Genomic DNA, 23,448 nt, shown 5'->3' with positions numbered 1-23,448 from the left:
CGCGTACACCCACCTCCTTCCCACCTCAGAGTTGTCCACATGCTCTGCCCAGAACCTAGCTGACTCCAGCGTTTTCTGCAGAGCTCGCCTCTGGCAGGTGTTCCCTATCTTCCAAAGATGGCTGTACCAATATATATGCACCCCATCCTTCATGCTCTTACACCATGGCATTGATGCTTTTCTTCCAAGAGGCCCGGTCGTCTGCACTTGGACGGGGCTCCATCCTTCTAACTGCCTTGACCAATAGAAAATGCGGAAGTCAGTGTTCCCATCATGGCTCAGTGGAAACGAATCTGACTAGCATCCCAGAAGCCGCAAGTTCAATCCCTGGCCTTACTCAGTGGGTTAAGGATCTGGCGTAACCATGAACTGTGGTGTAGGTCGCAGATGCAGCTCAGATCCCATGTTGCTGTGGCTGTGGCTGTGGCTATAGTGTAGGCCAGCAGCTACAGCTCCGATTGGACCCCTAGCCTGGGAACCTCCATATGTCGTAAGAGCAGCACTAAAAAGACAGACAGACAGACAGACAGAAAGAAAAAAAGAGGAATTCCCGTCGTGGCTCAGTGGTTAACGAATCTGACTAGGAACCATGAGGTTGTGGGTTCAATCCCTGGCATTTCTCAGTGGGTTAGGGATCCGGTGTTGCCCTGAGCTGTGGTGTAGGTTGCAGACGTGGCTGGGATCCCGCGTTGCTGTGGCTCTGGCGTAGGCCGGTGGCTACAGCTCCGATTGGGCCCCTAGCCCGGCAACCTCCATATGCTGCAAGAGCAGCCCAAGAAATGGCAAAAAGACAGGAGAAAAAAAAAAAAAAAGAAGGAAAAAAAGAGAGAGAAAGAGGAAAAGAAAATGTGGAAGTGACACCATATGACTTCTGAAGCCTCTACAGGGCTATGTGGCTTCCTTCCAGCTCTTTCTCTCTTGGGCTGCTTGTTCTTAGAACACAGCTACCCTGTTGTGAGGAAGCCCAGATCTCAGCAAGAGGCCGCACGAGTGTCCAAACCAACAGGACGGGCCCACGTGGGCGTGAGTGAGCTTTCAGATGGTTCCAGCACCCAGGCTTCAAGTCTCCCCGCTGAGTCTGCAAGCACCCCAGAGACAGCCAGCCCCACTTGGTCCTTTGCTTCTGCATTTCTGATCCACCGAAACTGTGAAAGATAATAAAAGATTATTGTTGTCTAAGCCGCAACACTTGGGGGTAATTTGTTTTTTGTTATTGTTTCTGTGAGTTTTTTTTTTTTTTTTTTTGCTTTTTAGGGCCATACCTGTGGCATATGAAAGTTCCCAGGCCAGGAGTCGAATGGGAGCTACAGCCACTGGCCTACACCACAGCCACAGCAATGCTGGATCCGAGCCGCATCTTCAACCCACACCACAGCTCACGGCAGATGGTGGATTCTTAACTCACTGAGTGAGGCCAGGGATCGAACCCTAGTCCTCATGCATGCTAGTCAGATTCATTTCCCCTGAGCCATGACGGGAACTCCATTTGGGGGTAATTTGTTACTCGGCAGTAGATGCAGTGACCAACCTCTTGTTATAATATACTCATTTCTCACCACTGTCATTATGTCAATTTGTAGGTTTGTTGGAGTGATGTCTCATTCCCCCCACTGGGACACAGGCTCCATGGGGGCCAGATCCCTGACTGCTGGGTCTGTTTTGCCCCTGGCAGTGAGCAACAGTGCCCAACTCTGTGTTCAAAACATGAGGCTTGAACCAAGTGGGTGAGAGCGCCCTGTTCCAACAACCTCAAGGCAGAATTCTGACCCTTCCAGGAATCTCTTGGCCACCAACAGGTGACAGAGTATGAGGCGCTTCCCTGGGATGGCCAGGGACAGGGTGAGTGGCAGCAGATGGCAGGTCCCCATGACCACTGGAGCAGGATGAACCTCCAACTCTGGTCCACTTGGTGGCTCCTCCCCAGGCCATTGGACACAACTTGCTACTTCTTGCAGGGGCCCTGGTACCTGGAGTGCTCTGTCCCTCTGCACACTCCCACAGTCCATGGTTTGTACAGCCTTTCAGACCCACTCCCACGTATGTCTCCTCCAGGAAGCCTTCCAGGATGGAGCCCCTTATATTTTGGGTCATCCTTGTCACCTGTCCCAGGAGGGCTCACACACCCAGTGGCCCCTGGTCAGTGCTAAGGGGAGGCCATGTTATGTCCATAGACCTCCTCAAATGAATGTAAGATGACAGAGGTACACAACAGAACAAGCAAATAGCCTCCCCCAGCATCTTCCCTTGGGCTCTTTCCCCAGTCTTCTCAGTCGGACCTTTCTTCTCTCTACCCATAACCATAGCAACCTGCATCTTGGGACAAGCAACAGAGGCATCGCAGGAGGCACAGGCCTTTACTTCTACCTGTCCTCAGAGGCTGTCACCCTGTCCCTCACCTCTGAGGTCTTCCCACATCATGAACTGGTTGGACGCCTGCCTGGCACCTTGTTCCAGGTAAGCAAGAGCCAGGCGACCCCTTGTCCTGCTTAGTCCCCATTTCCTTTCTTCTAGTTTTCTCTCTTGGAAAAGATATTGGCAGGTTTATAAAAGCATAAATCAAAACCAACTGAGATTGGAGTTCCCATCATGGCTTAGCGGAAACGAATCTGACTAGCATCCATGAGGATGCAGGTTCGATCCCTGGTCTTGCTCAATGAGTCAAGGATCCAGCATTGCCGTGAGCTGTGGCGTAGGTCGCAGATGCGACTCGGATCTGGCGTTGCTGTGGCTGTGGCATAGGCTGGCACCTACAGCTCTGATTGGACCCCTAGCCTGGGCACCTCCATATGCCATGGAGGCAACCCTAAAAAGAAAAAAACAAAAACAAAAACTGAGATTTACGTTTTGTGATTTTTCATGGGTGTCTTTTACCACTGAACCATGACGGGAACTCTCAAGTCTGGTTTTGCTCCTCCCTCCACAAATGCTGACACGTGCTTGGGTCACCAGCCATTCTGATCAGTTACTTGAGTGTCTTCCCAACTCCAGGTCCCTGTGATATGTCTGTCACAGCATCTGCATCATCTCTGGCACAGAGAAGTGCTGCTGAATTTACTCCACCCCGAGGCTCCTTGGCGCCGGTTGGCGGTGGTGACTCAGGGGCTGTGTTGCTTATTTTCCCGGAGCGTCTTCTCAGGAAGGGATGGGCCCTGCCTTCCCAGGTAGCTTTCTGCACACACCCCACCCCACCCCACCCCCCAACGTCTGACACCTGTCTTTGTGGAGTCGCCTCCCAGGCGTCCCGGCTGGGGCTTCTGGGCAGCCGCAGCTTGCCTGAGCCTGTAGCCCGGCAGCCCAGCGGGAGCTGATGGCAGGCAGTGATGGCATGGGAGGCACCTGAGGGCCATGGGATCCCTGGCCTGTGTCCCTCTTCAGGGAACCTCAGAACGTGGGCACAAAAGGGACTCGGCTCCTTGACGGGCAGCAGAGGAGGTGGGGGCGCAAGAGAGAAGGCTGTTTTCTGATGTGTCTGTCACAGCATCTCTATCATCCAGTGTCCCTCCCTTTGCCCCTCTGGGAGGTGGCGATGGCTGGCTGTGCTCAGGGGTGGAAACTGATTAGACCTAGGAAGGGTGCTGACCCAGGGCTTTGGAGGGTGGTCAGCCAACTACGAAGGGGCCTGGGGCAAAGAACTCTGACCAGTGGGGGTGGTGTTACCTAAATTAATCAGATCTGGACTAGATCAGAGGATATAGAGGGATTGGGCAGTTAGGAGCAAGAGGAGACCAGAGGGGACCAGAGATGCCACCAGAGAGACCCCAGGGCCAAGGCTGCTGCTGTTCCCAGGCCACTTGGGCAGCTGTGGACCCCAAGTCCTAATGCGTCGCAACTGTGCTCCCCCCCATTGCCCCCTGGCTTCTCTCTTGACCCTTCTGTGCAAACATAGCTGTGTTCAATATTTTTGTTTTCTTCTATACATTTTATGGTTTTACAACTAGACCTATGATCCATTATTCCCTTCCTTCTTTCCTTCACTTCCTTTTTTTTTTTTTTTTTGGTCTTTTTAGGGCTGCCCCTTCAGCATATGGAGGTTCCCAGACTAGGGGTCAAATCGGAGCTGCAACTGCCTGCCACAGCCACAGCCACGCCAGATCTGAGCTGCATCTGCAGCCTGCACCACAGCTTGAGGCAATGCCAGATCCTTAACCCACTGAGTGAGGCCAGGGATCAAATCTTCCTCTTCATGGATGTTAGTGGGATTCTTAACCCACTGAGTCACAACAGGAACTCCATCTATGATCCATTTTGAATTAACTTTGGTATATGGTATGAGATATGGGTAGAAGTTTTGTTTTGGGATTATGGATTATACTAGTTTTCTAGGTGGCATCGTGAATTATCCCAAGTTTGGTGTTTAAAACAACACATTTATGATCTCACAGTTTCTGTGGGTCAGGAGTCTGAGCAGAGCTTAGCTGGGTCATCTTAGTGTCTCACTGGGCTGCAAACTGGCAGGGCTGTATACTCATCTGGAGACTTGGTTAGAAAGAATCTGCTTCCAAGCTCATTCAAGTTGTTGGTACAATTTCATTTCTTTGCAGCTGTAGGAATGAAGGCCCTGCTGGTGACTTTCAGTCTTAGAGGCCACCCGGTTCCTAGAGGTCCCTGCAGTGCTTTGTCACGTGGGCTTTCCAAACGCAGCTGGTTATTCCATCCAGCCAGCAGGGAGAGTCTTCAGAGCAAATGGCTGGCAGGATGGGGTCTCGTCAACATAACGCAACCTTGGTAACAACATCCGTTCGCTCTGCTGTATCCTATTGGTGAGAAGCAAGTTACAAGTCCCACCCACACCCAGGGGGGTGGGTTTCCACGAAGGTTTGAACACCAGGAGGCAAAGGGGCTTGGGGCTGCCAGGCAAGCGTCTGTCTGTCACACAGACCTATCATTTCCTGAAAAGATTATCCTTTCGTGAATTGCCTGCACTTTTGTCAAAAATCAATGGGCCATATTTGTGTCTCTATTTCTGGACACTCTTCTGTTCCATTCATCTATGTGTCTGTCCTTTAGCCAATAACATAATATCCTGTTTCAGTAAATTTCTCCTAAATCTGGAAATCAGGTCCTTCAGGCCCTCCAAATTTGTTGGTCTTTTACTAGATTTTTTTTTTTGTCTTTTTGCCATTTCTTGGGCCACTCCCGCAGCATATGGAGGTTCCCAAGCTAGGGGTCTGATTGGAGCTGTAGCCACCGGCCTATGCCAGAACCCAGCAACCCCAGATCCAAGCCGCATCTTCAACCTACACCACAGCTCATGGCAACACTGGATCCTTAACCCACTGAGCAAGGCCAGGGATCCAACCCGCAACCTCATGGTTCCTAGTCGGATTTGTTTCCACTGCGCCATGACGGGAACTCCCTAGATGTTTTTGTACAAGCCTTTTTGTGGCCATGTTTTCATTTTCTGCAGTCAATACCTAGGAATGGAATTACTGAATCAAAGAGTAGATACACGTCTAGCTTTGGAAGAAATGTCTGCGTTTTCTAAAGAAGCCTCAGTTTGTTCCTCCTGCTTTTGGCCTCCTTTTCTTTGGATGAGAAAAAGGGATTCCAAGGATCAGGGAGGCTGGAGCTGCAAGAGTTTTCAAAGGTCGGTCTCACCCCCACCCCTCATCCTGAAATGGGGATGCTGGCCTGGGTGTTGGAAATTACAATAACTCTGGCTCGGGTCGTCAGGGTTGGAAAGTGAGACACATGGACAAGGAGAAAGCTCGACAAGGCTTTTTACTTCTGCAGAAGGGCGTGGGCACTCCAAAAAGTGAGCGCTGAACAAAGGACCCTCCCCTATTATTCCTAACGCAGGTGATGTACCTGTCCCCTTCCCATTGGTTGGGTCAGGGCGCACACTCTTCCCCGTTGGCTATTTTGAAACACATTGTTACTGGGAGAAGGGGGAAAGGGGAGGGGTGGGGGTCACAGGAAGGTGAAACCAGAGCAAAATGGAGTCACCAGGAGTTCCCGTTGTGGCTCAGTGGTTAATGAATCCGACTAGGAACCATGAGGTTACAGGTTCGATCCCTGGCCTTGCTCAGTGGGTTAAGGATCTGGCATTGCCGTGAGCTGTGGTGTAGCCTGCAGACATGGCTCAGATCCCACATTGCTGTGGCTCTGGCATAGGCCAGTGGCTACAGCTCCAGTCAGACCCCTAGCTTGGGAACCTCCATATGCTGCGGGAGTGGCCCAAGAAATGGCAAAAAGACAAAAAAAAAAAATGGAGTCACCAAGATTTCCTTTGATAGAAAAGACATCATGTTACTTCCCACATGGGGATGGGCAAAGTTTGCCCAAGGTACATCCATGAGACCTGGAGAACTGGAACCAGTGTCTTCTGATAAATTGGCTCTTGGCTTCAGCCAGGTTGAGAGGGTGTCTGTTTTTGCAATGAAGTTTCTCGACAGAAACCTATAAGGAGTGCAAGCTCCAGCCCGTGCTTCCTACCCCACATAACACTTGCCCCACGAAAGGAGAGATGGGAGACGCCCGCTGGGAAAGGGACCCAGGCCACAGCTCCACGACGGCAGAGGCTGTGTCACCTTGTCCGCAGCACTGCGCCTGCCTGCAGACCCTGCTGCATGAAGACAGTCCAGAAGTCGATGTGCTGAGGGGCGTGGGGCCTTCCTGGAAGAGTGGGCTTGGAGCTGATGCCTTGAAAAGTGAACCTCTCAAATCTTCAGTGCTCTCACTTGCACGGGTCTGTCCCACAGCAGGTCAGGAGCAGTGTGGGGACTCACTTGCTTTACATATTGGGGCACTGAAGCCCAGGACCAGATGAGCCCAAGGGCATTCACAGCAGAGCTGGGACCAGAACTGGGGGACCCTTAACCTGAGAGGAGATGGACTTGTGGGCGGCAGGGGTAAGGACTTCCACCCTCGTCCCCTGCAAACACCCGGAGAACAAGCCTGCATGGGCCTGGAAGTGTGAGGTTCCGCTCTGGACAGCTGGTTGCAATTACCAAGTGCAGGAGGACAGGCAGGCGAGGGGTGTCCTCTCTCCCGAGAGGGGCGAGGGACAGCAGGAGCCTGAAAAAAGGCCCTGGAATGCAGGCCAGCTGGACGACTGTTCTTTAAACGTTCCAGCTTTAAAAAAAAAAAAAAAAAAAAAAAAAGGAAAGAAAAGAATAGAAAAAGAAAAAGAAACAGCCTTCTTTTGGCTACTTTTCTCTGGTCCACTATTGGGCATGTGATTCTGAAGACTTCAAACGATTTTTAAAGATAAGGGAGGGAAGAAGTGCTCTTTTTCTTGGAAAGAGATGCGCAAGTGCTTTTCTGCAGATTTGCTTTCCAGAGGTGCCTCCTGTCTTCCTCTGGGCAGGACTGGGTGGTAGAGGCCCAGGGCACGCGGGCCCCACGCAGCTCCAGGAGCCGGATGCTGTACACAGAGTCCTAGAGGCGGCTTTTCGGCTCTTTCTCTCCCCTTGTTTAATTAATTAATTAGTTAATTAATTTGCATTTTAGGGCCGCACCTGTGGCACATAGGAGTTCCCAGTCTACACCACAAATGAGACCTACACCGCAGCTCACAGCAACGCCAGATACTTAACCCACCGAGTGAGGCCAGGCATCGAACCTGCATCCTCATGGATATTAGGTTCATAACCCACTGGGCCACAACGGAAGCTTCCCTCTCCTCTGTGTTAAAAGGATCCTGTTCTGCCCTGTACAGAAGGAGGAGGGTGGAGCCTTATTAAAGCACCTAGGAAGTCAAGGCTGTGGTTACCTTGGTGGGGGTGGGGAGGGCACAGGAGAGGCTGGGGAGCTCACATGTTGTTTCTTTCTTTTTTTTTTTTTTTGCCTAGACCTATGGTACATGGATGTTCCCGGGCCAGGGATCAAATCTAAGTCACAGCTGTGACCTATACCTGAGCTGCAGCAACATCAGATCTTTAACCCACTGCACCACAGTGGGAACTCCCAAGTTCTCTTTCTTCATCCGGACGCTGATGGCACAGTGGGATGGAGCTGGGTTTGGGAACCCTCAGCCAGCTGCCTATTTATGATTTGTGTACTCTTCTATTTGTCAACTACCCTTTGAAAAAGTTGAAAAAAGGACAAAAGAACTAAGTCTTCTCGATAATATGGGGCGGATAATAGCATTATCCTGCCAAATGGCAGTGACCGAGTGTACAACAGAGGAACCAAAGTGCAGAGGAGTTAGGAGCTCATATATGGTCCTGACTGGGAATGAATGATGTCTCCCCAGCAGAAAGGCAGCTCTCAGAAGGGAGTAGAGATTGATCGGTGAATGGGTGCCTGGACACTGAGCTGTGGGTTCCTGAGGCATTCAGGGGACGAATGGAGGGTGGACACCCGGGTTCAAGACTTGGCTCTGCAAGTCACAGGATGGCCCTGCCTCAGTTTCCATATTTATAAGGTGGGGGAACCATGCTTGCTTACCCCTACCCGCTGGGTTGCCATAGAGACCCACCTGAGTAAGATGTGGCTGTGGCTCTGGCGGTGGCTGGGACTAAAGGATGCCTGGAAAGACCACACAGACGGGGTCTGGGTTCAGTCTGGGGTGTGGGGGGGGCTGTGAAGGGACAGGGTTGGGGCTCTTGTCTTCAAGTCACTTCCCGTTGGGAGGGGTCTCAGGTGCAGGCCCAGGCCGCAGACTTTTCTGCCACCATGACGGTGATGGCGGACATAGAGCCCCACGTGGTGGTTTAGGCTGGGACAGTAATTCCAACCAGCCTAAGGACAGCAGATGGATCCGAGCCGGGTGCTGGGACGTCTGAGGTGGGCAGTCCCTCTGTTGCCATCAGCTCTGTGGCGGAGGAGGGCCTCTTCCCACCAGCTGTGCCAGTGTCCTCTCAGCCCGTCACCCTCCACCATCCCTGCTCAGTGCCACCTCCAACTGGCCGTGATGCTCGGTCAGTCCCACGTGGTCTGGGGTGAGAAAGCTCGAGGTGACAGAGGGCTGGAAACACGCTGGGAGAAGACACTGTATCTCCCAGGGAGGCAGCCGGAGGACCACTGCTGGAATGACATCTGGACTCAACGTATCCCCTAGTGGCTGATGGTCCTAGGAGCCCAAGCCCGCCAGCCTCTGCTCACTGAGATCGGAGATCTCCAGGTAGAGGACCCCTCCTGTCCAGGTGGTGGGTGCTGACCCCATTGGGCCCCAGGCCCCATCAGCACCATGTGGGGCAGTGACTGGGGTCTACAGGGTGGGTGATGGGCAGCGGGAAGGCGCTCCTTTGGTGGAAAGAAGCCTGCATGCTCAGTGGGTGCCAGGTGCTCCACTCTCTCTGTCCTCGCTCAGAAATGTCCCCAGGTATAAGTGGAGCCAGCTTCTGCCAGGAAGTGAGGACACAGCTGAGCTGCAGGGTGGGAAGAAACAGCCAAGCCCGTCCCACTTGGCACAGGAGGGGGGGCCCCCATGGCCGCTCAGTCCCCCCGGCTTCCAGTCCTGCCTCCGCAGGGACTGCGATTTGAAAAACACGGAGGTCAATGAGGCCTTGAGCAGGGCCCTTTCTGGAACCACGTGTCGGGCTGAAGGTGGTGTCAGGAAAGGGAGGGACTCGCGGGGGCCACGCCCTTGTCTCAGGATTTCACCCCTGTGTTGGTTCTGAGGGTGCACGGTGTCCCTGGAGCTCCGGATGCTGATCTGACCCAGTCTGGGGCCTGGCCTGGGCATCAGCATGTTTAAAGCCCTTCCTCCAGGTGGTTCTACTGCACACCAGGACTGAAAATCACCAGCTGTGAAGACCCCTGCACCATCCCTTCCATTCACAGAGGAAGGAACTGGCCTCATCTGAGAAGCTGGGTAACTTCCTCAAGGTCACACAGCAAGAGCAGGTGGCAGAGCGAGGCCCACGCCCTCATCGCCAGGGCTGGGGAGCACAGGGTGCTTGGGCAAAGGGCCCTTCTGGCTGCTTCTCCCATTCCCCCAGCACTGTGGCCAGGCACACAGCTGCTGCCCGGGGACACCCAGGGGACAGGGGAAAGGGAGGCATCGCAGAGGCATGCAGAGGATCTGGACCCCCACCACTCACCATTGGGCCTCAGCTTCCTTAGCCTTAAAATGGGAATAAGTGCCCAGTGCCCTTCTGACAAAGGGAGAAGGGGCTTCTGACAAAGGGAGAAGAGGGACCTACTGTTCTGAGTGACGCTCCGGTCTGGGGAGGTCGTGTGAGCAAAGCAGTGTCTGCGGCTCCTGGAAGCCAGCTGCAGGAGGCCCCCTCCTTCCTGCAGCCTTTTTTGGTGGCTGAAACCTTAGACTGATCCTGGAGCCAGACAGGCGGGCAGACAAGCGCATTCTTTTCAGGGGAGGCCCCCTCCTCCTCTCTCTGGAAGCCAGGAGTGGGGAGGGCAGGGCCTGCCCAGGCCTGACCCCAGACTGGGTTTCAGGCTGTGGGGGCCAAACTGGGCTCCCTGGGGACTTGTGGGGGGGGGAGGGTTGGTGGGAAGGAAAGCCCCAAAAGCTGCGGTCTGTGGCTGGGAGTCCTGTGTGTGGGAGGAGGTGGCAGGGGGCGGTTCCAGAAGCCCCAGGGCAGGATCCTGGGCTCCAGCATGAGTTCTGGGCACTGATGCTCGGTTTCTGGGCAAATCCCTGCCTGCCCAGCCTCAGTTTCCCCGTTGACTGTCACCGGCCCTGGAACCACAGATGTCATAGGCTTGGAACCTGAGCTGTGAAAAAGGTCTGCTTTCAGTTTTCAAAAACCGTCACCGTCATTTTACTGTTCTGTGTCCCCCTCCATGAAAAGGAAGGCGGGTATGACGCATACCCAGGCGCACGCCGGCCGGGGAGCTTCTGCAGTGCTGCTCTGCTTTAAAAAATAAATAACATGCTCCTGGCACTCCTCCCGCTCCCCCGGCAGGAACAGGGCTGGACATGGGCCCCACTGCTCAGGAAGGTGGGAGGTGCGAGGCAGCTTCCTTCCACAGCCTCCCTCTGCCCAGCAGCCTGACAACCTTGACCCTGGTCACGAGCCCTCAATTCTGTTCATCGGGTGGGGGGAGGCAGTCCACCTCGGGGGCCATTCTGGCTGCCAAGTCGCCCCTGGCGGAGTCTGCCTCTTGCAGGGGTGGAACAGCCTGCTGGGATGGACACGCGGGCTCTGGGAAGTGCACGCCTCAGCATCCCTGGGCCTCACGTCCTCTCCTACAAGATGGGAGAGCTCAGAAGCGCGGTGAGAGGAGCAGATGTGGCAAATCCCAGCCCGGAGGGGGCTGTGTCAGCCAAGGATCGGCTTTCCCGTGCATCCTGTGGCCTAGCAGCAGCTGAGCAGGCGTCCCTCTGGGTCCCTCTCTGTGAGGACACAGAGGGGCTCTCCAGGTGCCCAGCGTGTTCAAGGCATGGTGTCCTTTCTAGGTCACAGCCAGACCTCCCATGGCTCCACCGGAGCTCTGAACAGGGTCTGGCCCCGAGTCTGCTGGCGAGTCAGCAGGGACAGAAGAGAGCATTCAGAATCCAGAAGGCGAGATCTCTGAGCTTTTTGGACACAAGATCTCTCCTTCTGGGATGACCTGGAGGGTGTTAACTGTTCCATGTAAGTGCCCACAGGGCTGGGGTTCCCATCGTGGCGCAGTGGTTAACAAATCCGACTAGGAACCATGAGGTTGCGGGTTCCATCCCTCGCCTTGCTCAGCGGGTTAAGGATCCGGTGTTGCCATGAGCTGTGGTGTAGGTCACAGACGCAGCTTGGATCCAGCATTGCTGTGGCTCTGGTGTAGGCCAGCGGCTACGGCTCCGATTAGACCCCTAGCTTGGGAACCTCCATATGCCTTGGGAGCGGCCCTAGAAAAGGCAAAAAGATAAAAAAAAACCCAAAAAACAAAAACAAAACAAAACGTGTTCACAGGGCCGCTGGGCAGAGTCACGGTCCCCACTGTCCCTGACAGGCTCTGTGTCAGGCACCGTCCTAGGCACATTATTCCTCGAGAGAGCCCTGGAGTAGGAAGGACTGTCCCATCACAGTTGTCTCACCAGTGTGAACACGGAAGGGTATGGAAGGTCTAACTCCTAAGGGGCAGGCCTGGGCTCTGCCCAGCTAGGGAACCTTTTTAGATGCCACCGTGGGAGGATGAGGGAATGCCACTTAAAGAGCCAGCTTGCTCAGGGTCGGGGTGGAGTCTCCTGAGGTAACCCGGAAACCATCAGGCTAACTAACCACTGTGTTCTGACGGGGGATGCTCCTGCCGCGTGGCTGCAGTGGCCTCTGGGATCTTCCTAAAGATATGATAAGCCTCCCGCACTTCATCTGCTGAAATATGTGATAACGTATTTCACTCAAGCCTCTTGACTTCAAGGGGTGTAAGCCCAGCTTAAGGGAAAACTGAAGTGTATCAGGATAACCTGGACCTCTGAAGAAGGGCTGGGGTGCCATCAAGTTTCCGTGACAAGGGATCCTGGAACTCGGGTCCCCGGGAAGCTTGCTGTCATGCTTCTGCTTCGCTCCCACCACAGACCAGCTCCCCCCACCCCCAGGCAGGGAACACCCTCCAACAGACCTGGGGGCAATACTCTTCAGCCCCCAACCCCCGTCCCCCACCTCCACCAGAGGGGACCATCCAAGGAGAGGCTATGACTGGACCAGCTTGGCCAGGTGCCTGCCCCAGGCCCCAGCACCCAGTCAGACAGAGCACACTGCTTGGCTCGGCCCAGAGCAGATGCCACCCCTGGACCAGGTGGTGTGGGAGCCTCGAAGAGACGGGAAAGTGCAGAGTATTGGGCTTTGGGGAGCAACTGCGGAGAATCTGACTTCAGAAGGCCTTGCTGGCTGCAAGATGCCACCGCAAGAAGGCACTGCCCTCCAGTTCAATTGAGCAGACTTTATTAAGCACCTATGAAGTGCAAGGCACTGTGCTAGGTGCCATGGGAAATACAGAAAGTGAACACAGACAGCCCTGCCCACGAGGAGCTCACAGTCTAGAAAGGGAGGTAAGACACAGTACACAATAGCGGCAGTGACACCGGCCAGAGGGGCAAGCGCCGAAAGCAAGACACAAGTGCTGTGAGGTCACAGAACACCGCGAGGCTGCTTCTGGTCAGAAGCTTTGGGCAAGGGGACAGGGGGACTCAGGGCTGGGCCTTTGAGGAGGGACGCCAAACGCCACTTGGGAGAAAGGGCATTTCCAGCAGAGAAGAGATGCACACGGAGGCAGAAGCCCAGGGCTAATGGAGGAGATGGTGCCTGTAGTGAGAGGGTGGGCGATACAAAGCGGGCCATCAAGTGGGACCGGGGGGTGGACAGCCACAGATACCAAGCTCAGGGAGGTCTGAACTTGATGCTCTGGTCAAGTGAGCCACTGATCACTGAATTAACAGGAGGGCTGTCCAGAACTGTGTTTTTATTGGATACACTAGCAGCTGGGCAGTCTGGGGGGAGGCGGGGAAAGCTGAGGGGTGACTGCCTGGTCAGAGGCTGATGCCCACAGGGAGGCCATGAGGGCACGACTAGGGGGGCAATGGCCAAAAAGGGACAAGGGTGGACAAGGGACCCTTGTGGCTGGCTGGGCGGGACGGGGCAGCAAGGAACCTAGACAAGCCGAGGGTCTGGGGAGTGAGTCTGAGGCTGTCCCGGGGCTTCTAGGTAGAGTCAGAAATGCATTCCTAAAGAGGAGGGCTGGAGCTGGGACCAGGAGTCACTGCAAAGGGGACAGCTGGAATCAGGGAGGCGTGGGGACCCTAAGGGTGAGAGCTTCTCAAACGTGGTCTAGGACCCCCTGCATGGGGTTTGCTGAAGCTGCAGATGCCAGCCAGGCTGGACTCCAGAGCTACTGAGTAGTGCCCTCGGAGCTGCCCTCCCTGCCATGAGCCCCAGAGCTGGTCCAAAGTTTGAGAACCACCTGTCAAACCAGCCTTTAGGTAAAACAAGGAAAAGGAATGAAGACTGTTTAGGAGTGAGGCAATCTTGGAGAAGAGGGAAAGTCAGGTCAGCGATGGCGTGCCATGGTCACTGAGTGTGGACGTGGGGATGGAGGAGAGAGGAAAGGCCACTGCACTTGGCCACGGAATCGTCCCCGGTGGCTTCCAAACTATGTCCGTGTGGTGGGGTGGAGGCCCAGCTTGCGGACGAGGAAGTGAGGAGTGGGAGGGGGAGGGAACGCGGTGAGCGGAGACGATGCTTAGAGAAATCAAGTTCTTTTCGTGGCAAGGATCTGAAACACGCGGGGAGTAATGGAGAGGTAGATGATGAAGAAACGAAACGGAGTGAGGCAGAGGAACTGAACAAACTACAGTTAGGAGATGAGGGGAGGAGGGCCCAGGGCCACAGGAAGGACGGGTGGGGACACAGAAGGGCTGCTGGTTGCTGCCGGTGGGGGTGGCGGGGTGGGGGTGAAAGTGGGGAGGGAGTTCCAGAAGAAGGCCACGTCTCGGGAGGCTGTGGGAGGCAGGCCAGGCCGAGGCCCATCTCTGGGGCACCCGGGGCCATTTCCCACGGTAGGGGGAGGGGCATGGGACCTGGCGGGGGGTGGGGTCCGTTCAGAGCATCATGGGTTTCTACATGGGGATCACAAGAGCCACAATAAGCCTAAGCAAAAAAAGCAAGACTCTCTCCTTTCACTGAGAGCCAAAGCTGTAACAGGACAACGATACCTGGCGACACAGCCTCACCTCTTGAAGCCTGTCGGAACAATGCCGACCCCTCAACCAGGATGGCCAAGAGGCCACCTTCCTGTTTTTCTAGCTGGTGGCCTACAGGGGCTCAAACACAGGCTACTTGACAGAAAGGTTAAACCAGTCCTTCTTCTGCCTTCAGAGGCAGCAGCCTGAGGCCTGGGAATCACTCAGCATCACCGCCTCCTTACTCTTTAACTCTGGACGAGCTCTCCAGGCACCAGACTTGTCTACTGGACGGGGGGGGGGGGGGGGGGGGGGGGAAGGGGTCCTCTGCCCTGACACCCACTTCACAGGAACACTGTGAAATACAGGACGCAGAGCCACCAGGCACGGCAGCCTGGAGGAGTTACAAGCAGCACTGCTGCTGAGGCCCCCAAAGTGCTGGCTTAGAAATCCACCACGGGAGGTGGACCATCGAAAACTATTTCGTAGCGTCAACGCTGAGCTTAGTACTAGGAGGAGTCTGAGAATAGGAATAACTTTGTAAATAATGGTTTGAGAATTGAGTTTTTAAATATTAAATATAACTCAACTTGAGCGACTTGAGAAAGAATTATGAATTTTGTTTCATGTTATAATTGTCCAAGGTGAGTGAGTAATGCTGTTCTGAACTTTTCCCACCTCAACATCTGCATTTCTTCCTTCCTGTACCCAAGAATGAGGAAAGGGGCAGAAAGAGCTCTCAGAAACAATACTAAGACCTCGGAGGGTCACATATTCAAAGGCCAAGTCACTTCTAGATTCCAAAAAACTCCTGACCTCTAGGTATCAGTGGAGGCTCCACCCCTTCCAGGAAGACCTGCGATGAAGCCCTGGCAACCGAGACACACCCCCTGGGTCCTTCTCTGAAACTGGAGGGCTGGATTGGCAAGGCCACAGGCCCAAACCTTGACCTGGAAGGTCGGAGTCACTGCAGACGGTCCTAGCCCTCAACAGTCTGCTGTCATTTTTAAAAACCACCGGTTGTGAAGCTGAGGCACAGGTGCTGTGACTGAAGTCACTTCCTGGCCAGACTCGAGTCTTCTCACTCCACATCCGAAGCTGGGTGGGTGCCTCGGCCCAACCTGCTCCACAGCTGACAACCAATTTCACGTCATGGTGTGGCTTAAGAGCAGCCAGGAGTAAAGAGAGCTGAAGCACAAGGCTGGCCACCTGCAGGACTCTGGACTCACCCCTCAAGGGGAGTGGGGATCACACATGCCTGGAGGGAGCACTGTGGGGAGCCACCCACATCGCTCATGGCCGACGAAGTCCTCTCACCACGAAGAACAAACCAGCACCAAGGCCTCGGCAGCGTTTCGGGGGCCAGAAGAGAAGTGAGCTACAGGGCAGATGTAAAACTGACCGTGAGCAGCCTGTGGAGGGAACAGGTATAAAATACAAAGCCCTTTGAAGGTCAGGAGAACACTCAAGATGTTAGGAATTAATTTTCCAGAAAAAGAATTTCACTGACACAAAACATTGGGCCACACTGAAAACACAATACTGAGATATCTGTTCTGAGAAAGACTCAGGGGAAAGGCAGCTTAGGAGGACACTAGAGACAAACACAGGAAAAATAAATACGGGGCTCTGGGCCCCCACAGAAGCGACTGATGCTATTTACTGGCTTGGGTCATTTTTGAGAATAGAAAACCATTTTTTTTTTTTTTTTTTTTTGGCAAAGCTGCACAAACTTCATATGGGGCATTTCCCATGGTTGTGGACACAAAAGTACTCTCACAATGAGGCTCTTCACTCGACTTCCTCACACCTCACTATTACCTCAGAAGCGAAGACGTGACTTCTAGAGTCCGTCAGGGACAGCGAGCCCTGGACAGGAGTCCGGTCCACAGCTGTGGACTTGGGTGCGTCCAGACGGGGGCACTCTGAGCCCAGCTCCCTCTGCTGCAGGGAGGAGGGAAGAGGGGCTGGACTAGATGGACTCTAGTTTCTTCCAGCCCTGATACTCTATGCGGCCACCTTTGCCCTGGTCACTAATAATGGCTGGGCACAAGGTGCCATCTAGTGGCACCACTTGTCCACTCACAAATGGCTCCAACGACAAGACCCCAGAGAAGGCAAGTTAACTCCAAGGGCTCTAATTCCAGGGATGAGGGTAGAGGAAGCTGGGAGGGATGAGCACGCTGCATGTTAGTGGACATGACATAGTCATCTCAAGAAAATATACTTTAAGAGGTCTTGCTTTCCCTAAGAAAGCAACTTTTTTTTTTTTTATTTAGAAAGGCTAATCATATCCATTTGTCAATTATTTTCAGCGTTAAGGAAAATAGTTTAAAAAACATAAAAATGTAAGTACACTCAAGAGTAACTGCTATTAAACAGTTCTGAACAGGCAGAAAATGTAGACTTTCCTTTTACAGAAAATGTTAAATCTGTAATAGCAGCATAATTTATATATAGAAAAAAAGCTGGTTTTGAAAACCCAGGTTTTTTTTATACACAGAACATCTGTTTTTTTTCTATACACTACAACAGCATTTCCACTGGGAAATTGGTTTCTTCACATTACGTCACTTGCGGCTGTGCCGTGCGGATACCAGCGCGAGTGCGTCCTCAGCCCTGAGCCCCAGCTCCCGACAGCTTCAGTCCAACACCATGGCGGAGAGCGCGTTCAGATCTTTCATGTACGGATGAGCTGCTAAGATCTGGTCGATTTTCAGTCTTTGCTCTGAGTCAGGGAAGATCTTCAGAAGGGCTTCCCTCAGCTCGTTGGTTTCGGCAGCAGATCGCTGTGCTGGCATGGGCAGGTTCTGCTGGATGCCGGACAGGTTCGACAACAGCGGGAAGCGGGGTTGCTGAGGAAGCCAGTGGCTGGGTGGCGTGCCCTGGATCCGGGCCGGAGGCTGATGGCTGGTGCTGCCTGCCTGAGGAGGGCCAGGGACTCTGAAGTTGGGGTCAAATATGCCCACATTTGGCAGGGCGTTGAGCAGGGGCTGCATATCTCTGTGAATGGAAGCAAGTCCTGGTGAGCTGGGTTATAAGTAAGAAATCTGTCTGAAAACACCAGCTGCTCACCTTGAGGCTCAAGGGGCTCCTGCTCCCTGGCCTCTGAAGGCAAGATGTAGGACTGCAGCCACAGCATGCCTGGCAGCTGCCCACAGAGGGGCCCGCCGGGATGCCACTGACACCAACTCCAGACTGCTCTTGACAGGGAATGATGGCTCTTCAAGAGCCATCCCTGTCACCTCCCTGGCCTGCTGCTGGGAAGACTGGCCGACCTGGCTGCCTGGCTCTAGATCAGGCGCACAAGAGTCACCTGGGAGCTTTCAAAAGATCTGGAAACAGGGCCCTTGTCTTCTTCGGAATCTGATTCTCTGTGGGGAGCTGGTTGATGGGCTCAGAAAAAGGAACCCACTTTGGGCAGAGAGGCCTGGGTGAGATGCTGATGCCCATATGAGTGTGTATAAGGGAGTGGGCACAGGGCATCCACACTGTTAAACAGCCTCCCCCTGGACTCTGACTGCAGCTGAAAAGAGGCTGGAGAAACACTTTTCCCAACTTCAAAAGCTCAGTCCCTCTGTGGGGGGCAGCAATCACCAACCTCTTACTCAATTAGTTAACACTTTTGTAAGGAGCCATTAGGTGAGCGGGGAATGACCCTGCTGCCAGGCTGCTGAGGTTGCAGAAGGAGCCAGAGAACGCTCCTTCCATTAAGTCTGAGCCTTGGCCTTGATGCTTGCACACAGGCCTCAGGTCTTAAAGCCGAGCAGAGGATTTCCAAGTTAAGACTTCTGGAAGAAAAATGACAGGTACAGACAGCTGGCAGGTGTTAAAAAAATGGCTGCTATGCTCCTGGTGCAGGCAGAGAAGCAGAACCTTTGGGAACTAAGTCTTCACCTGTGTAATAAAACCCAAAAGCGAAATGATACACAAGACCAGGGAGCTAAAATCATGCTGGTCTCCTGTGCAGAACATGTATGAGCCATATGCCCTTTTCCAATCCAAACCCAGAACCCCCAAAAGGCCCGATATATATGGAAAGGATCAGCTATAAAGCCTCACTGCCTTAAAAAGCTGCGAGAGCAGTGCATCTAATTCTTTTCAGTTTAGAGCCCGATAGTATACCCACGCAAGTATGTGCTGAGAAATACACAGAAATGTAGCCTATTTCAGTTTTAGGAAAAAAAGGAAAGGTCTATCACTGGGGTATATCATCTGTCAGTTAAGCACACAGGATATTTTAGTTAACAGTGTGTACTACCTGAGAATTCTGAAAATAGAAACAACCAATAGCAATGTATCTTTAACATAACAAACAAACCCTCCAAACTACAACAAAGAAAACCTAAATTAGCAAATCGATTTTGGGTAAATATGGAACATTGGCTTCTTCATTCAGTGGAGGTACAAAGAAACAGTTTCCCAGGTAATGATTTCTGAAAATAAATTAATATAAGCATAAAATATGCAAAGCAAATGACTTGGGAAAATGAACTTAAAAAAAAAAAAAAAGATATTTAGAAGTTCCTGTTGTGGCACAATTTGACTAGGAACCACAAGGTTGTGGGTTCGATCCTTGGCCTCGCTCAGTGGGTTAAGGATCCGGTGTTGCTGTGGCTATGGTGTAAGCCAGCTGCTATAGCTCTGATTAGACCCCCAGCCTGGGACTCTCCACATGTTGTGGGTGTGGACCTAAAAAAAAAAAGATACTTAGACACACATAATGAACCTAGGCAGCACTTACTACTCAGGGATCACCAGCAAAACATGCTTTGTCTTTTTGGACCTACAGAAAGTCTGAAACACCATCCTCTCCTGGGATTAAAACCAAAAGGACCACAAATGAAGATTGGCTCTTTGGGGTGCTTCCCAAAGAGCCAATCTTCATTTGCATATATTTCACCAGCACTAAATCTAAGGCTATTTTTTAAAATAAAATGCCATTTTTAGGAGTTCCCGTCGTGGCTCAGTGGTTAATGAATCCAACTAGGAACCATGAGGTTGCGGGTTCGATTCCTGGCCTTGCTCAGTGGGTTAAGGATCCGGCGTTGCCGTGAACTGTGGTGTAGGTCGCAGATGCGGCTCAGATCCCACGTTGCTGTGGCTCTGGCGTAGGCCAGTGGCTACAGCTCCGATTTGACCCCTAGCCTGGGAATCTCCATGTGCCATGGGAGCGGCCCAAGGAAATCACAAAAAGACCCCCCCCCAAAAAAAAATGCCATTTTTAAACTTTAGAGACAGAATACTTGCACTGAAGCACAAAAAACTGAAACAGGTTTGTAAACACAAGACAGCCTGGAAAAGGAAATACCTAAGGAAGACTTCCTTCCTAAGAAATTCTTCTAATCGAGGTCCGCTTCTTCCCAGAGGATCATCGGGAACCATAAATATGTCCCCCACGAAGGTATACTGGAGCAACCTAGGAGGCGGAGAACAATTACACTCCTGGAGGAAAAACCACGCCGAGAGACTACATCACTCCCTAAAGCAAAAAAACAAATACACTCCGGCTAAACCATTTTAATTCCTCTTTTGGAGACAAACACAAGAGAGTAAGAAACTGTTATCCACTGGCTCTCACATTTCTTATCAAGACTTTCAGATTTTTATCTGGGCCTGGGAAGCAGCTGCTTCTCCTAACATAACTTTCAATAAAAACCTTGAAAAACAAGACTGAGAGACTGTCAGCACAGGCTACGTAGGATAGGTGCTCAACAAAGGCTTAATTTCTGAATAAATGAGACCACAGCAAACCCACTGATGTCCTTTTAAAAAGGGGAAACAGTCTATGAAGAAAGAAAATCCAAGGTCAGCTGGGCATGATTTATAAAGTCTGGAAATGTTTAAAAAAGAAAAAAGTCCGAGTGCCTGGTTTGCTGTCTGGACCTTGGCTTCTACCTTGTTTAATGAATTCTGAGAGCAATGGGTTGGTGTGACAGCGAGTCTTGACTGCATTTAAACGTCTCGGGTGTACACAGATAAGTATCCAATAAATACTGACAATAAGCCCAGGGAAGGTGTGAAGATTCATGTAGAAGATTAATGGCTTGTTAACTGTGCCCAGAAGGTCAAAGACCAATTCTAAGTGCAGCCATCAACAACAGCTTTTAGCAGCCTATGGGTCAAAACGCATATAGTAATTAACTTTCACCTGGGCATCATTTTCTAAAATGATGAAATAAAGAACCATTTTCTAAAATCTTCTAATATCAGACAAGGGGCAACTGGGAAACCGCAAGAGAGGTAAGTATCTAGTTACACTAGTTATATACTAGTTATACTAGACAGACGCAGCCCTGAGGTACGTTTTTTAGATCTGTGGCATCCATGACTCTTTCCTGGCACTGCTTTAAGACCGCTGCTTTTTGTTAAGTAACCTGTCAGATGATGCTTGTTAACAAAAAGCCCTGGAAGTCTGTGGACACAGATCTTAATGCAACTGAACACTTTCAGAGTATCGTTACAAACAAAAAAAGAGTTCCCATCGTGGCTCAGCAGTTAAAGAACTTGACTAGTATCCATGAGGACGCGGGTTCAATCCCTGGCTTCACCCAGTGGGTTAAGGATCCAGCACTGCCGAGAGCCGTGGTGTAGGTCGCAGACATGGCTCGGATCTGATGTTGCTGTGGCTGTGCTGTAGGCCTGTGGCTACAGCTCCAACTGAACCCCTAGCCTGGGAACCTCCATATGTGGCAGATGTGGCCCAAAAAAAAAAAAAAAAAAGTACAACAGTGAATACAAACTCCTGACTTGACTTGGTTATTCTGGATGATATTCAACATGCTTTTAGTATAGATGACCAAGCGTTGATGGTAAAATGCTCAAGAAAGGCATCAGATTATTCAACAGCAGAAATACTCTTTTCTCTCCCCAAGTGGAAACCGATTCTGATCTTACCCTCTTGCTGGAAGGTTGTTTTAAACTCAACCTTACTATCTCACAGCTGAGTCAGGTAGGGAGGTCTAAAGACCTGCTCAAGTGTCCCTTGGCATCAGGATGAGGCCAACTTAGGCGGCCATTTCTGCTCCATCACACCGTTAACAGAGAGTTAACGATGCCACAAAGATGTGCCTCTTGCCTCCTGCCAGGGAAAATTCATCTCCAGAAGACACCTGTGCGCCCCAGAGCAGCTCATACGTCACCTGCAAGTGGTGCTGCTTTGTGCTGGGTCCTCCCACTTACTGAGAGGGGCCAGGCGTCCTGTGGACTAGGAGCACACTCTCAGGAAACTTTTGATCCTACACATTGCTTTCAAGGTGGACAAAAAACCAAGCAACACAACACAAACCACCTCTGACCCAAGACAAAGAAGAAAACATTACCTTTTTGTAATTATTTCTCTCCAAGAGGCTGACTCAGTCACAAATTCTCTGAAGTTATCATTTGTTACAATTATGCCACCAGTTTTGTCTGCTAAGTGCAGCAGAAACCTATGGTAATATAAGAGTGGTTAAAATGGGCAGGCAGGCAGTGGTTAAAATGGCTTAGAGAAGCTGTGTTTTAGGAAAGCAAAAACATTTCCTCTTCACAGGAAAATTACCAAAGATTTTAACCAAGGCTGGGAAACAGAAAAGTTAAGCCCTTGTGAACTGAAGAACAATCTGAAATAGTAAACATCTAAAATTATTAGAATGATTATACATGAAGATCTGGTTTTCATACAATCTAACTCTTTTTAAAAAAATGATCTCAACTATAATTTATACATTTTTCTAAAGAAGTTGTATTATCATAAAGAGTGGTAGTAAGATAATACATGAAGACTAGGGCGGAGAATGAATTAAGGGTTGACAAGCCTGTGAAATCACCATTAGGTTTTTAGTTGCTAAGCTACGGTACTCTGGTTCTAAGATTAGCTGCTTGGCACAGTCAGCCTTGCAACGTTTTACTTTTTTATTATTTTTTTTAATGCCTAAATTCACATTTTTTGCTCTGACTTAAGAAGAGATGTCTAGAACTGCCCTTTGGTTTCATCCAAGTTACAGACCCATTCAAATGCAAATTATGAAAAGATACATGGGGATAAACAAAAGGTGTAAGAATTAGATATTAAGGAGAATTGTATTTCATTGTTGGCGATTACTCATGTTCAAACCCTCTTAATGAGAGATTTGTAAAGACAATGTTTTATTCCCTAGTCAGGATGACCACATTTGTTTGAGCAAAGATAACGAAACAATAAAATAGAGAATCACTGGAACTGAAGGTACAAACTGCTTTTATTAATAGTTATGAGTACTTAAAGAGATTTTTTTAAAAAGCCTCATTAGTTTCAGAAAGCTCAGGAAACCTTAGTAAGTAAATACGATTTAGCATTTGGATTTATTAATGCATATTTTACAAATTTATTTCTAATAGGCATGAACTGTGTAAGTGGTGATGTTTGCCCAGAGGTATTTACAAAAATAGATAATAAGGCTTCTGCTGCATACTATCAATCAGGATACAAATTCATGTCCACTAAAAAACCAGAGAGCCACATAAACTAAGCAAATCCTAGACTGCATACTTGGGTATGCATTCAAATTCTGCTTGTGTGGGAAAGGTGCAGCGTTAGAGCATATGAAAGTTCTTCGTGAGCCTTTTGACCTGAGCACTCCAGGGTCCCTACCCAGTATCTTAAAGCTGGAATAATAGCTGCCCCTCCCTCCCAGTCTCCCGTACTTTCTCACCCAAGGCCCCACCCCAGCGTGCTTCCTCCCACATTCTTCTTTCACATCACCACTGATTCTCTCCATCAGAACCTGGTCTCTCACACAAGCCAAGTGAAGGGCAAGGGGCTGTCAGTGAGAAGGCCCTTTGGACCTTTTGCTGAATGAATGTCTGCTGTCACCCCAACTTTTCATTTCACCCATCAGACTATCACTCACTAGCTTAGGTTACAAGCCAAGCACTGTCCTCAATGTGGGGGAAGCACTGACGCAAAAACACTGGGCGCCAGAGTG

The 23,448-nt window shown here is 51.2% G+C and overlaps 1 protein-coding gene across 3 annotated transcripts in view; it reads right to left on the bottom strand.

Moving 5' to 3' along the window:
• Positions 1 to 12,753: 12,753 nt before the first annotated feature.
• Positions 12,754 to 23,448, bottom strand: part of N4BP1 (NEDD4 binding protein 1) — a 55,311-nt gene continuing 44,616 nt past the window's right edge. Inside the window, exons 5-7 of one of the 3 annotated variants that reach the window (XM_047794001.1) lie at positions 21,826 to 21,933; positions 19,815 to 19,922; positions 12,754 to 17,506 (exon numbers count right to left, since the gene is read on the bottom strand). In XM_047794001.1, the coding sequence (XP_047649957.1) occupies positions 17,146 to 17,506; positions 19,815 to 19,922; positions 21,826 to 21,933 (577 nt within the window). In that variant the 3' untranslated portion in view covers positions 12,754 to 17,145. Of the gene's footprint in view, positions 18,401 to 19,814; positions 19,923 to 21,825; positions 21,934 to 23,448 lie in introns of all 3 variants that reach the window. The other 2 variants (XM_047794002.1, XM_047794003.1) reach the window with 2 other exon arrangements.

This window comes from Phacochoerus africanus, chromosome 8, assembly GCF_016906955.1.
Source record: "Phacochoerus africanus isolate WHEZ1 chromosome 8, ROS_Pafr_v1, whole genome shotgun sequence".
In the NCBI taxonomy this organism is placed as follows: Eukaryota; Metazoa; Chordata; class Mammalia; order Artiodactyla; family Suidae; genus Phacochoerus; species Phacochoerus africanus.
Note: the sequence above shows the minus strand (reverse complement) of the source record. Positions and strands in the feature narration are given on the sequence as shown.